The sequence below is a fragment of the Lycium ferocissimum genome, chromosome 7, assembly GCF_029784015.1.
Source record: "Lycium ferocissimum isolate CSIRO_LF1 chromosome 7, AGI_CSIRO_Lferr_CH_V1, whole genome shotgun sequence".
Classification (NCBI taxonomy): domain Eukaryota; kingdom Viridiplantae; phylum Streptophyta; class Magnoliopsida; order Solanales; family Solanaceae; genus Lycium; species Lycium ferocissimum.
The window spans coordinates 13,712,561-13,724,663 of NC_081348.1; the positions used below are offsets into that span (position 1 = coordinate 13,712,561).

The 12,103-nt window shown below is 32.6% G+C and overlaps 1 protein-coding gene across 1 annotated transcript; it reads right to left on the reverse strand.

Annotated features, from left to right (window-relative positions):
- Positions 1-3: 3 nt before the first annotated feature.
- Positions 4-5,095, reverse strand: LOC132061935 (nucleoside hydrolase 3-like; the record flags this gene model as incomplete). The annotated part of the gene is made up of 7 exons (XM_059454609.1): positions 4,298-5,095; positions 1,713-1,892; positions 1,515-1,625; positions 1,083-1,418; positions 794-970; positions 418-702; positions 4-93 (listed from the first exon to the last, which is right to left on the reverse strand). Coding segments are annotated over exons 1-7 (1,383 nt in total), but the record flags the coding sequence as incomplete, so codon positions are not given.
- Between the last annotated feature and the right edge of the window lie 7,008 nt (positions 5,096-12,103).

Sequence of the window (12,103 nt, forward strand, 5' to 3'; positions counted from 1 at the left end):
TAATAAGCTGCTAGCATTTCGATTAGGTTTTGCTCTTACAGCAACAAGAACAGGCACTCCTCCTGGCCCAGTAACTTCTTTTGTATAACCATCCTGATAGACAGCACCAACTCAGAACACATATAGAAATAAATTGATGAAACAAAGAATAGATCATAACAATGAATGACCTACTAAAACCATTAACAGACCTATGCGGTAAGGAAATATAACCTTTTACTTTCTTCACAGTGACATACTTAAAACATTAACAAAGTTATGGTACGAAATTCTTTTACTTTCTTTACAGTGAAATACTTAAAACATGAACAACAATATTAAATCATATTTTGGAAAATTACCAACAAAATGACATGTTTTACTAGAGACAAAAACTAGAAACCATATTACAGATAATGACATGAATCAGTTCTTCACCTGGCATCTGCCCCTCCCATTCTTGGCTACACAAAATGGATCACGAAGTCTAGTCTGAACATGACCACTGTGAACTCCATTTCTTTCCAAGTTGAACTTGGGAGTTTTACGTCCATCAAAAAATGGATTTGATCCATCAGATATCCCGTATGGCATATTTGAAGTAACCACAGTAATATTGATATACTCCATTTCTGCAAATTCATTTTCTCCTTGGTGGTTGTGCTGTTTCCTCATGATTGAAGCAGCTATTCCACACATAAATGAGTCCCACATGAAGTAACTCTGCATCCAACACGTTATTGTCACTTAATTGTATTCACACTGATGTTTTCATATCAAAAGGTAATGTGTATATGTACATCGTAAATGTTACCGTATAGAATTGGTCATCGAACCAAGTATCACGAGCAATTTTCAGGGACTTAAAACAGTACTGTGCCTCATATGTATGTTGATTCTTCTCAAAGGTCTCAAAAAACTTTTCAGTTATGGGAATGGTATTTGTGGCGTCCAATGGGACAAGAGTAACTGGAATACCAGAATGAATTACCTACAGTATAAGGAAATGATGACAGTTGCTGATCATTAAGATTAGCTAAAAGCCTACAACACATGACCAGAAGTCACGTCGAAAAAAGAATGCCTATTGATTTTTGTAATACCTGGTAAGCAGCAAAAGGATCCATAAACAAATTGAATTCTGCATAAGGGTTGCTTGTGTAATCTGTGAATAAATTGCCATGGTCACCACACTGTCGAGGTTGGCAAGAAGAGGTCGAGTTCTTTGGGCAACAACCTGTAGGATTTTGTGACCTTACACCACCTCCCATTATGTAAATATGCTCAACATTTTTCTTTAAATGTGGATTTCTTAGTATAAATAGTGCAAAATTTGTATGTGATCCAATGAGAAAAACTACAGTTGGCCCAGAAGAAATTGTTTTAATCATTACTTGCTGAGCTGTTGGCTGTCGAAGAGGTGAATACTGTCTCTTGCCCTGGTTACAAATTCCAGATTAGCAAGTTATGCACACATTTTAAATAAAGGAGAGTAAGCAATGAGAACTAATCTACAATACCCGTAGGAATGGTACCTGTGGAAGGAAGCTCTTTCGGAATCCATAATTTGAGTCGATGTCCAAGCGTCCTCCAAGACCCATAGGTATAGCTTGTCTATATCTACAATATCCATCTGTACCATTTCCCTAACAAATCAGTGAAAGTTTAGTAGCACATTCAAGAAAAGGGAAAACATAATGGAAACAATTGTGCCAAAGGTAGAAGTTTCTCACCTGGTCAATTATAGGGAGATATCCACCAACATCTGGCAGAATGGTACCATTAGGAAGTATTCCACCTTCACCTCCCACACCAACAGCAATATCGTCACGCCCCATCATGTATAGCATGTCATACACTTGATTTACAGCGTGCGCTGCACTAGTCCATCCATTTGTGCTAATAGTTATTGCCTGCAGCAAAAGGTTTTATCAAGTTGATTTGTGTAGGAAAGCCTTTATTATCAACTGTTAGAAAGATGCCCAAACAAAGTACCATATTTGAAGTTGATAAGAAAAAGAAATATACTCTTAATGGTGTGAGGCCTTTTGAGGAAAACCATGCAGCCTTGGTCAAAAGTGGACAACATGACACCATGTTAAAAGGATATTTGTGCTTTGTGCTAGCTCAACCCAACTGGTATCAAAGGCAGATGGTTTGGTAGGAAGAATATGTAGCATGTGAGGTTTTGGTAACCTTAAATACTCAGATGATGTGGGTGACTAACACACTAGGTAAACCAATAAATCTTGGTGATAGGCCATGCGGTCAGGGGCAGAGCTACAGTATAATACGGGGTTTCGGCCGAATTTAGTAGCTTTTGCATAGACCCTGTATTTGTATTAGAAAATCTAGTAAATGTTTATATTTATTTAAGTGCGAACCCACTTACAAACTTAAGCTGATGGTTCAGTGGCAAGCAAGAAGGAAGAAAAGCCTTCCGCGGCCAACCTGTGGGTTCGAACCCCAACTTCCAGCATCCTTTTCCCTTTTTGCTAAGCACATAATATGTATATACACTTTTTCCCTTTGCTATACGATTTTTCCCTTGCTGCTATATAAGCATTTTTTTTAGAAAAAAAAAAAAACTTTATTTTTAAAGACATAAGATTGACAATTAAAAATGCAAAAAGAACGTTCCACTCTAAAACAAAAGAGGCTCTCCGTTTCTTTCATAAACATCAAACCAAAATCAGATTTCCACAAAGACCCAAAACCTATTTGGTCTTCTTCTTCAACACTACAAATGCCTTTGCCCACCATCCACCCATCCTCCGGCGGAGTCGTCCAAACCTCCGGCTGGTGACTGGTATACGTACATGAACTCTTTTAGTTCGTCGCTTTTTAAAATATATTTAATACTGATACTTGTTGTTAGTTTGGGGGTTGCTATACATTAGCTTGAACCCCCAAACCTGAAATCATGAATCCGCCTCTGCATGCGATACTTATAGTTTTAAGTGTGCGAACAAATTAAAAGTGTCATGTTGGAAGTTGATAAGAAAGCGATGCTATATATATTAGAGGTTTAGGGTTATTCTTAGGGTGTGTTCCATGTTCGGTTGGTCAAAAATTTTGAAAAACATTTTCTCTAGGAAAAGAAGTTCCTAATAGATGAAGAAAATGACTTCCGTAATGGAAGTAGAGAAAACAAGTCCCACAAGTGGCATTCCATATTGATTGTGTTCTCTCTACCCTCCAAAACACCTCATCTTTACCTCCACCCCTGAAGCCCCAATCCCCGACCACCCCACACCCCTACCCCTAGTCCTGTAGACCCCCATCCCCAACCATCCCACACTCTTAATTACCCCCATCTCCCATAGCATTTGTCTAGATTATATATAAATATTTTTAGGATAAAAATTTTTGCTTACGTAACGAACACAAGAAAATAAGTAAGAATTTCACTTATTTTCTTGAAAAAAAAATTTCGTTCGTACCAAACACAATATTAATGCGAGTTCGTTCGGGGAAAAATTAATGCAAGCAAGGCCAAAGAGGACAGTATCACACTTATATGACTGCCTCTAACTAGCTTAGCCTAACAAAATAGACGAAGGGCCAAGCTTATTTGAAGAACTACCTATACAAAGGAAACAAAAACATGGAGCTGAATAATTGAGTCTCAAAATAAGGTCCAGACATTTCTCGATACCATTCTTAAACATGACATGAATTTATGTAAAACAAACACATAGCTGATACCTCAAAGTCATAGATGAAGAAGGAAAAAGAAAGAGAACAACTGATATACAAAGTACAATTCTACTATTACCAAATCTTTCAATGACATATACTACGTGAGCTTCAGGACGGTAACCGGCAATGTCTCTGTTCGCGTTGAAGATATAATTAAGTGAATAAAAAGCACGATAGATAATTTTTGGATGATTACATTCAATGTGGTTTCAGAATAGTTGAGCTATAGACAGTGCAGTAGCAGAGCCAAGAATTTTATTAAGGGGTGTCAAAATATAAAAAGTAGACGCACGTAAAAAATAAGGGGAGTCAATATATAGTATATATACATAAAACTAAAATTTTGATCTAGCTAAACAGTGTAATTTTCCAGCGAAGAGGCATCAATTGACACCCGTTAGCATAAGGTGCCTCCGCCACTGACTGTAGAAGTCTTAGGTTCAACTCTTACCACCACCATTTGCAAAAAAGAATTCACATATTTGGCATATAAAAGAATCAGTCCCCCACCCACGTGACGTGGTGTGTTGAAAATCTAATGTAAGTAATACGTGAGGTGGTCACACAATTCACCGCTTGCTTAAAAAAATAACAGGACAGTGAGAAAAAAAGATACCTTCAAGTCCATTTCGGATCGGTTAAGCTTCAAAAGGTATAAAAGAGCAAAGAAATCATCAGTATCCACATCTGTATCCAAAAGAATTCGATGAGGGCGATCAACACCCTCTACCCCATGGTAGAAAGTTGCCACGAATAGCAAAATCATGAAAACAATTCTATGTAAAAATCCTAGAAACAACATCTTCTCTTTGTCCTTCATCAACAAAACCTTTTTCTCTAAACAAGTGACAGAGCTGAGACTTATATTATTTCTTGGATGAGTTCTTATAAAGTCATGCTAGATATAATTATACTCCTAGCATTTAATTTGTTGAAAGGGAGATAATTGATAAGAGTCAAGATATGCTGAGATTACAATATAATACAATGTACACGGAAAAGATATGGGGAATAAACATTGAAGAAATAGCTGTTACATTAACTTGTATAATACATTATAGTCAAGGGTGGTGCGCTGGAGGTGGTTGAGATGAAATTTTCACGTATTCATAAATATATATAGTATGATGGTAGCAATTGTGGACTTCAGAAATGACAAGACAGGCATTAAAATTGGGATGTTTGAAATTCCTCATCGTTAATCAGAGTCGTAAGACTCAAAAACTTCTTAACATGGAATACGTAACCTCCTAAATGTACCCGTACTGCCCGAAAAGAAAGAACCTATGAAGAGATTTTATAGACTTAAAAAATTTCCAACACGTTATGGTATGGAATGAGCAACACAATTAAACAAATTTCTTTATTCGCTATTTTATGGGATGATATTAACAGCTGTATGGCCTGTACTGCATGTCTTCATCATACTCAAAAGTTTAATCAACACGTGCAGAATACTATTGCACCTACCGCCAATTTTTTTTTTCCCTCTGGCATTCGATATTCACCGACTAATTTGGACTTGTGTCCCATAGAGATTCACTAAAAGTAAAAAAGCTTCCTACTAAGAGATTTTCATTCCATGATTCGAATCCAAGAGCTTTAGATCATAATAACGTAGTCTACTATATAGTTTTAATGAATTATATTTGTTCAATACATTGTTATCAATATAAATATATATTGAAAAACAAATTCAATTGAAAACAATAAAAAAAATAAATTAAAAAAGGATTTGTGTTGGGCTGACATACAAATCTAATCCAAATAAAATAGATTAAAAAAAATATATATAGATGACAGAATAAATAAAGAATAAGTGGAACTTCAAAAAAAAAAAAAGGGTGGAAAACAAAATTATAATCTAGATTTGTTGAAATACATAATGGATTATTCAAATCCATAATTGAAATCCATAATGGATTTAATTAAGTTAAATGAGAGAAGCTAACTTGACTTTTAAAATTCTTTTTATTAGAGTTCCAATAAAAAACCGGAAAACATGTCGCATATATAATTAAGTCAGAAGAAAGTGAATGCACTCAATCTACAACATGTGAATTTCAAGTTGGGTAAGATTTAGTTCAGGTAGCTCCAGTTAGCTCCAATTAGGGGTAGCAAATGGGTCATTAAGTTTGACTGTAGCTCACAGAAAGGAAGGCCGGCCAATAAAGAGTGTGATGTAGCAACAAACTAACAATTAGCAACCAAGTCATATTATCATAAAATTATACTCCATCTGTCCCAATTTATATGATACACTTTTCTTTTTAGTCTGTCTAAAAAAGAATGATATATTTTTATATTTAGAAATAAATTAACTTAAAACTTCTCATTTTACCCTTAATGAAATGATTTACAATCACAAATCTATTGGCTTGTTTTAGACCACAAATTTTTAGAACTTTCATTTCTTTCTTAAACTCCGTGCCTAATCAAATTATATCATAAATTGAGACAGGGCCGGAGAGTGTCATATCATATATTCAGAATCTTCTAGAAGTATAATCCGTAATTCCAAAAGTTCATGGTCAGAACCTGTCCGCATTATTATAAGATGAAATATTTGATGAAAATGGAAATTAGTATTGTATATATTCTCATAGAGCTGGAACAAGTATGAACAAGTCAGTTTTAGCCCAACAAAATCTTAGGAAATTAGCTAAAAAAAGAATTCTACAGATAGGAATAGAAATCTATGACCCCCACTCTCTTTTAGAATTAATATTTTTCAATGTTTTCGTAGTTGGCATGACTGAAAATGTTTCATTCGCAATAGTCAAAGACTTCGCTGCAAATAAAGAAGAATAAGCATATTTTTCTAAAGAATCTCTCATTCTTCTTAAAGTAAAACAAGTATAGCGTTTGGTGTTTGATTTGTTTTAACTTGAAAAATGGATGTTGGTTTTTCCTTTAAAAAAAAGAATTTCAATAAAAAGCTAAAACAATTTTCAAGTGTTAAAGTAACCAATGGATATGTCTGGGCTTAGTGCGATTGTGAAATATATTTTCTTTTACAATATAAAAATCTTAGATTTAATGAAAGAAAAAGGAAAAATTCAAAAAAGTTATCACAGATAAATGAAATAAAATTATAAACGTTCATCCCAACATTTAGCATAAAACATCTGTTTATAACAAAGAAAGGAATTTTTACAAATAAATGCACAAAAGGTATAACTGACATGCTAATTGATAAGCAAAAGAGCCATCAGAGTTGTCGAACCTTATTCTGAGCATTAATTTCATACAAAAACAAAGAAAATCAAACAATTGAAACTTCCTTCCCGATTAACAGAACAAAAAGGAAAACATAGCACATTGTAAGTCCTACTCTTAGTAATGACCAAAGCCACGATTTTGAAGACTATCGAAGATTCTTGAAAAGTTTCATGATGTTTAAAACCAAGGCATTAAGTAAAATAGAATGAGAGATTTTCTATGAGATGCCTCATGTTTGATTTACTATCTTTTAACTTGAAAAAGACTATTAGAAGTCGTATTTACTTTGAAATTTGAGCAGAATAACGTCACCATATATCATTTTGCTCACAACTTGTGTAACAAATCAACAGTATAAATAAAAAAGGATAACAAAAGGAAAAAAATCTGATCATCAATGAAGTTGGCTATATATAGGCAGGGGCGGATTTACCCTTCGCCGAAGGGTGTCACGTGACACTGCTTCGTCGGAAAATTTCACTCAATATGTATATAAAACTGAAAATCAAAAACAAAATAAGGATATATTAAATAAAATGACACTGCTGACATGGAGGGCATTGTAGCTCAGCTGGTCTGAAGCCTCTAGTTTGAACCGGAGGTCTTGAGTTCGAAACCTCATAGTTTCATTTTGCTGCTCAGAAATAAGAGGTCTCTGTATGATTCTAATTTCTCTCACTCAACTTATAATTTATTTAAATATTAATATTTACCCCTTTGCGATCTATGAATTGATTTTCTACAAGTGCTACGGTAGATTTTTATCATGTGTGATGATTCCAAAATATATTATATTGGCATGCATGTGATATATGGGAATTAGATATGTTAAGATTAATTTTGTTATTCCTTCCATCAAATGAAATTGATTAATTGGTATACACTTTAGTAGCATGCGTGATATTATGTGAATGATTATTTTCAAGGTTATAAGATATGAATTAGGCTTACCTTAATACTTGAAAGTATTCATAAGATTATGTGAATAAATGATACTTACACCTAAATATTATTTAAAAGTTGGTGGCCTTACATATTAATGGTTTATGCATTATGCTCCGCAACAAAAAATGTGAATGATTTGAGTTTTTTGATCCACATATATCCCTCACAAAAATTTATATATTTTTTTTGTATAGTTATTACTCAAATCTCTATTTTAATAATGTTGATATGTTCTTATAGAACTGTGCGTTACATAATTCGAAATACACGTGCGTTAACTAGTTTTTTTTAAAAGCATGAATATAAGTGTTTGTTGACCAAAACATTCTTAAACTATTGAACGACTTTTATACCCTTAATAAATTCTAATCCTATTTTGAACATACTTCTTTAACCTAATACCTATAAGAACGTTACAACTAAGATAGACAATACCCAGTTAATGTCCAAACGTCTTACTATAGAACATATTTCCGTAAATACTACTAGATGGAAAAGACTTGATTATTCCCTCTGAGCAAATATTTGATAGTCTTTCTATTATAAGATATATATTGATATTTAATTGGATGAAGGAAATATGTAAATTGGTAATCCTTTTACCAAAAAAATATAAAATTGAAAATGTTAAATTTTCTAATATTATCTTTTATCTCACTATTAAAATTAGTGTCTAATAACACTTTTGTACCAATAAACAACTATAATGTAATTACAAGTAATATTATCTAACATTTGTTTTGGTGATAATTGATGGGGAATAATGCACAGCGTACGTTCGTAGAGACTTGTTATTCTAAAAGTAGGAAGACTCTATTATACAAAAAAATAGGAAGACTCTAAGGCAAAGGTTGAATTACGAAAAAGCCATCAAAAAATGATTTGTCTGATTAAAAAAAAAGTAAAAATATTGTATAATGATAAATAATACTACTAGATAAAATTAAAGCACATTCATAATATATTGATGATGTACTTACTGACTCGCTTTTAATTTAGTGATTAAAATCCCTGTGTTGCTCTTCAATTCGGAGTTACAATATTGATGTTGAAACTGACTATGTATCTAATTTTTCATTTATCTTATATTTAATAGCCTACAAACTCTCTAAAAGCAATTCATCAACTTTTCCTCTTCCCCGTGATTATTCTTCAATAGATATATTAATATCTATTGATGTGCTCTTACAATGATTGAGAAAACTGCAAAGACAATCTTCTCATATTCCAAGTTCCACCTATATATATTTTCTTTCTTTCATTCATACAACAAGAATGCAAGAAATCTATATTATGTGTGCTATTTGTAGGTTCCGTCGGATGTGATTATATATTGTTTTTTCTAATTCTGTAATTATGCATTCATCTTCATCTTAATCTTTTGTTTTTTTGTAACATGCAGTGAATGTCAATGTGATGCTGAAAGGAATAGTGAAGAGTCCTCAAGCTCCCAGGAAAAATCCTCTTAAGAAGTCCCTTGTATTGTCTTCAAACAGGTCTTTATTATTTTAATATTTTCCTTTTGTAAAATTAAATTTATTTTTTGGTGAACTTTTCATTTCGTCAATTTCCTTATTAACATTCATTAGTTATCCTTATTGATTTCTGAAACTATTTGGATTTCTATTACAGTTAGTTTGAAGTTTGGAATAATATCAATCTTTTTTGGGAATAACATTACACTGTTGTAGCGTATTTCAAATAGTTGATGCTGATAATGTTTGTGAACCTTTTTCAATTATATATTTGATTGTTAAACCTGTCCTTTTTACCTTGTACTAACTGTTAGTCAATTTCAGCTTTTACTTTTCACTTTTAACTTTTTTGTTACTTATTACATTCCTATTTTATTATGATTTACTTCGCATTTACTACTTAGACTAGTATAGTATATGGTACAAAGGTGCAAATATACCTCTTAACTTTTGTAACGAGGGATATATCTGCTCTAAATCGCAAAGTTGAGGGGTATAGTTGCACCTTTGCCCTAGTATATATACATAAAACTAAAATTTTGATCTAGCTAATTATAATTTTCCTGTGAATAGGTGTCAATTGACACCCGTTAGCATAAGGCGCCGCTGTCACCGACGGTAGGAGTCTTAGGTTCAAATCTTACCATCACCCTTTGCCAAAAAAAATAAAATAATCACATATTTGGCATATAAAAGAATTAGTTCCCCACCGACGTTACGTGGTGTGTGGAAAATATAATGCAAGTAATACATGAGTGGTTACAAATTCAACACTTGCTTCAAAAAATAACAGGACAGTGAGAAAAAAAGATACCTTCAAGTCCACTTCGGATCGGTTAAGCTTCAAAAGGTAGAAAAGAGCAAAGAAATCATCAGTATCCACATCTGTATCCAAAAGAATTCGATGAGGGTGATCAAGACCCTCTACCCCATTGTAAAAAGTTGCCACAAATAGCAAAATCATGAAAACAATTCTATGTGAAAATCCTAGAAACAACATCTTCTCTTTCTCCTTCATCAACAAAATCTTTTTCTCTAAAAAAGTGAGGGAGCTGATCAGACTTCTTCCCTATATTATTTCTTGGATGAGTTCTTGTAAAGTCATGTTAGGTAATTAAATATATTCTCCTAGCATTTAATTTGTTGCAAGGGAGACTATGGATAAAAGTCAAGATATGCTGAGATTCTCCTAGCATTTAATTTGTTGCAAGGGAGACTATGGATAAAAGTCAAGATATGCTGAGATTCTCCTAGCATTTAATTTGTTGCAAGGGAGACTATGGATAAAAGTCAAGATATGCTGAGATTACAATATATTACAATGTGCACGGAAAAGATATGGGGAATAAACATTGAAGAATGAGCTGTTACATTATATTAATTTGTATAATAAGGTATAGTAAAGGGTGGTGCGCTTGTGGTTGAGATGAAATTTTCATGTATTCAACAACAACATTTATTACATACCCATGGGAATAAATCATGTTTGATATTACATACATATATATAGTATGATGGTAGCAATTGTGGACTTCGGAAATGACGAGACATACAATTGAAATTGGAATGTTTGGAATTCCTCCATCGTTAATCAAAGTCTCGGATTTAAGTAAGATTGACATGGAATACTTGACCTCCTATTTCTAACACGTTATGGTATGGAATGAGCAACACAATTAAACAAATTTCTCTATTCGCTATTTTTGTGGAAAAGTAATTATATATCTCAAAAAGAATATATTATTATTTTCTAATGTTAAATTGTATGACCAATTAACGGTCTTGAAAAAACTCTCATTATGTGACGTCGTATTGGCTGTTACACGCATTTTACTTTTGCCAATTGTAACATATAATTCATGATTAGCCATTAATCTCATTTAATTCCATTTATCTCCTTATTCCCATAAATGTTCTTACCGTTGGAAACCCATCACAATTCTTGTGTTATGGATCTTTTACCTATACATAAACACTAGTCCTCTTCTTTTGGGAGATATCTTAAAGACAAAATATTTCTACCATTTTATAATGTGCTGGGTTTTCTTCTTTAATATTTGTTAGATCTATTGCACCTATTTTATACTTTCAGAAGATATTATAATTGAATGCTTGGGAGATATATGGGTAATTAGAAAATATCCATGAGAATAATTTTGAGTACACTATATATCAAATGAAATTGATTAATTTATGTGATTTCCGTAATATTTCCAACAATTTTATGGGATGATATTAACAGCTATATGGCCTGTACTGCATGTCTTCATCATACTCAAAATTTTAATCTGCCGGTGCAGAATACTATTGCACCTACCGCATTTTTTTTTTTTCACTCTGGCATTCGATATTCACCGACTAATTTGGACTTGTGTCCCATAGAGATTCATTAAAAGTAAAAAAGCTTCCTACTAAGAGATTTTCATTAAAGCTTCCTACTAAGAGATTTTCATTCCATGATTCGAATCCAAGAGCTTTAGATCATAATAACGTAGTCTACTATATAGTTTTAATGAATTATATATAATGAATTATATTTGTTGATACATTGTTAATATATATTGAAAAACAAATTCAATTGAAAACAATAAAAAATATTTTTTTAAAAAGGACTTGTGTTTGGCTGACATACAAATCTAATCCAAAATACAAAAAAAATATAGATGAGAGAATACATAAAGAATAAGTGGAACTCTAAAAAAACAAATGAATAAGTGGAAAACAAAACTATAATCTACGTAGATTTATTGAAATACATAATGGATTATTGAAATCCATAA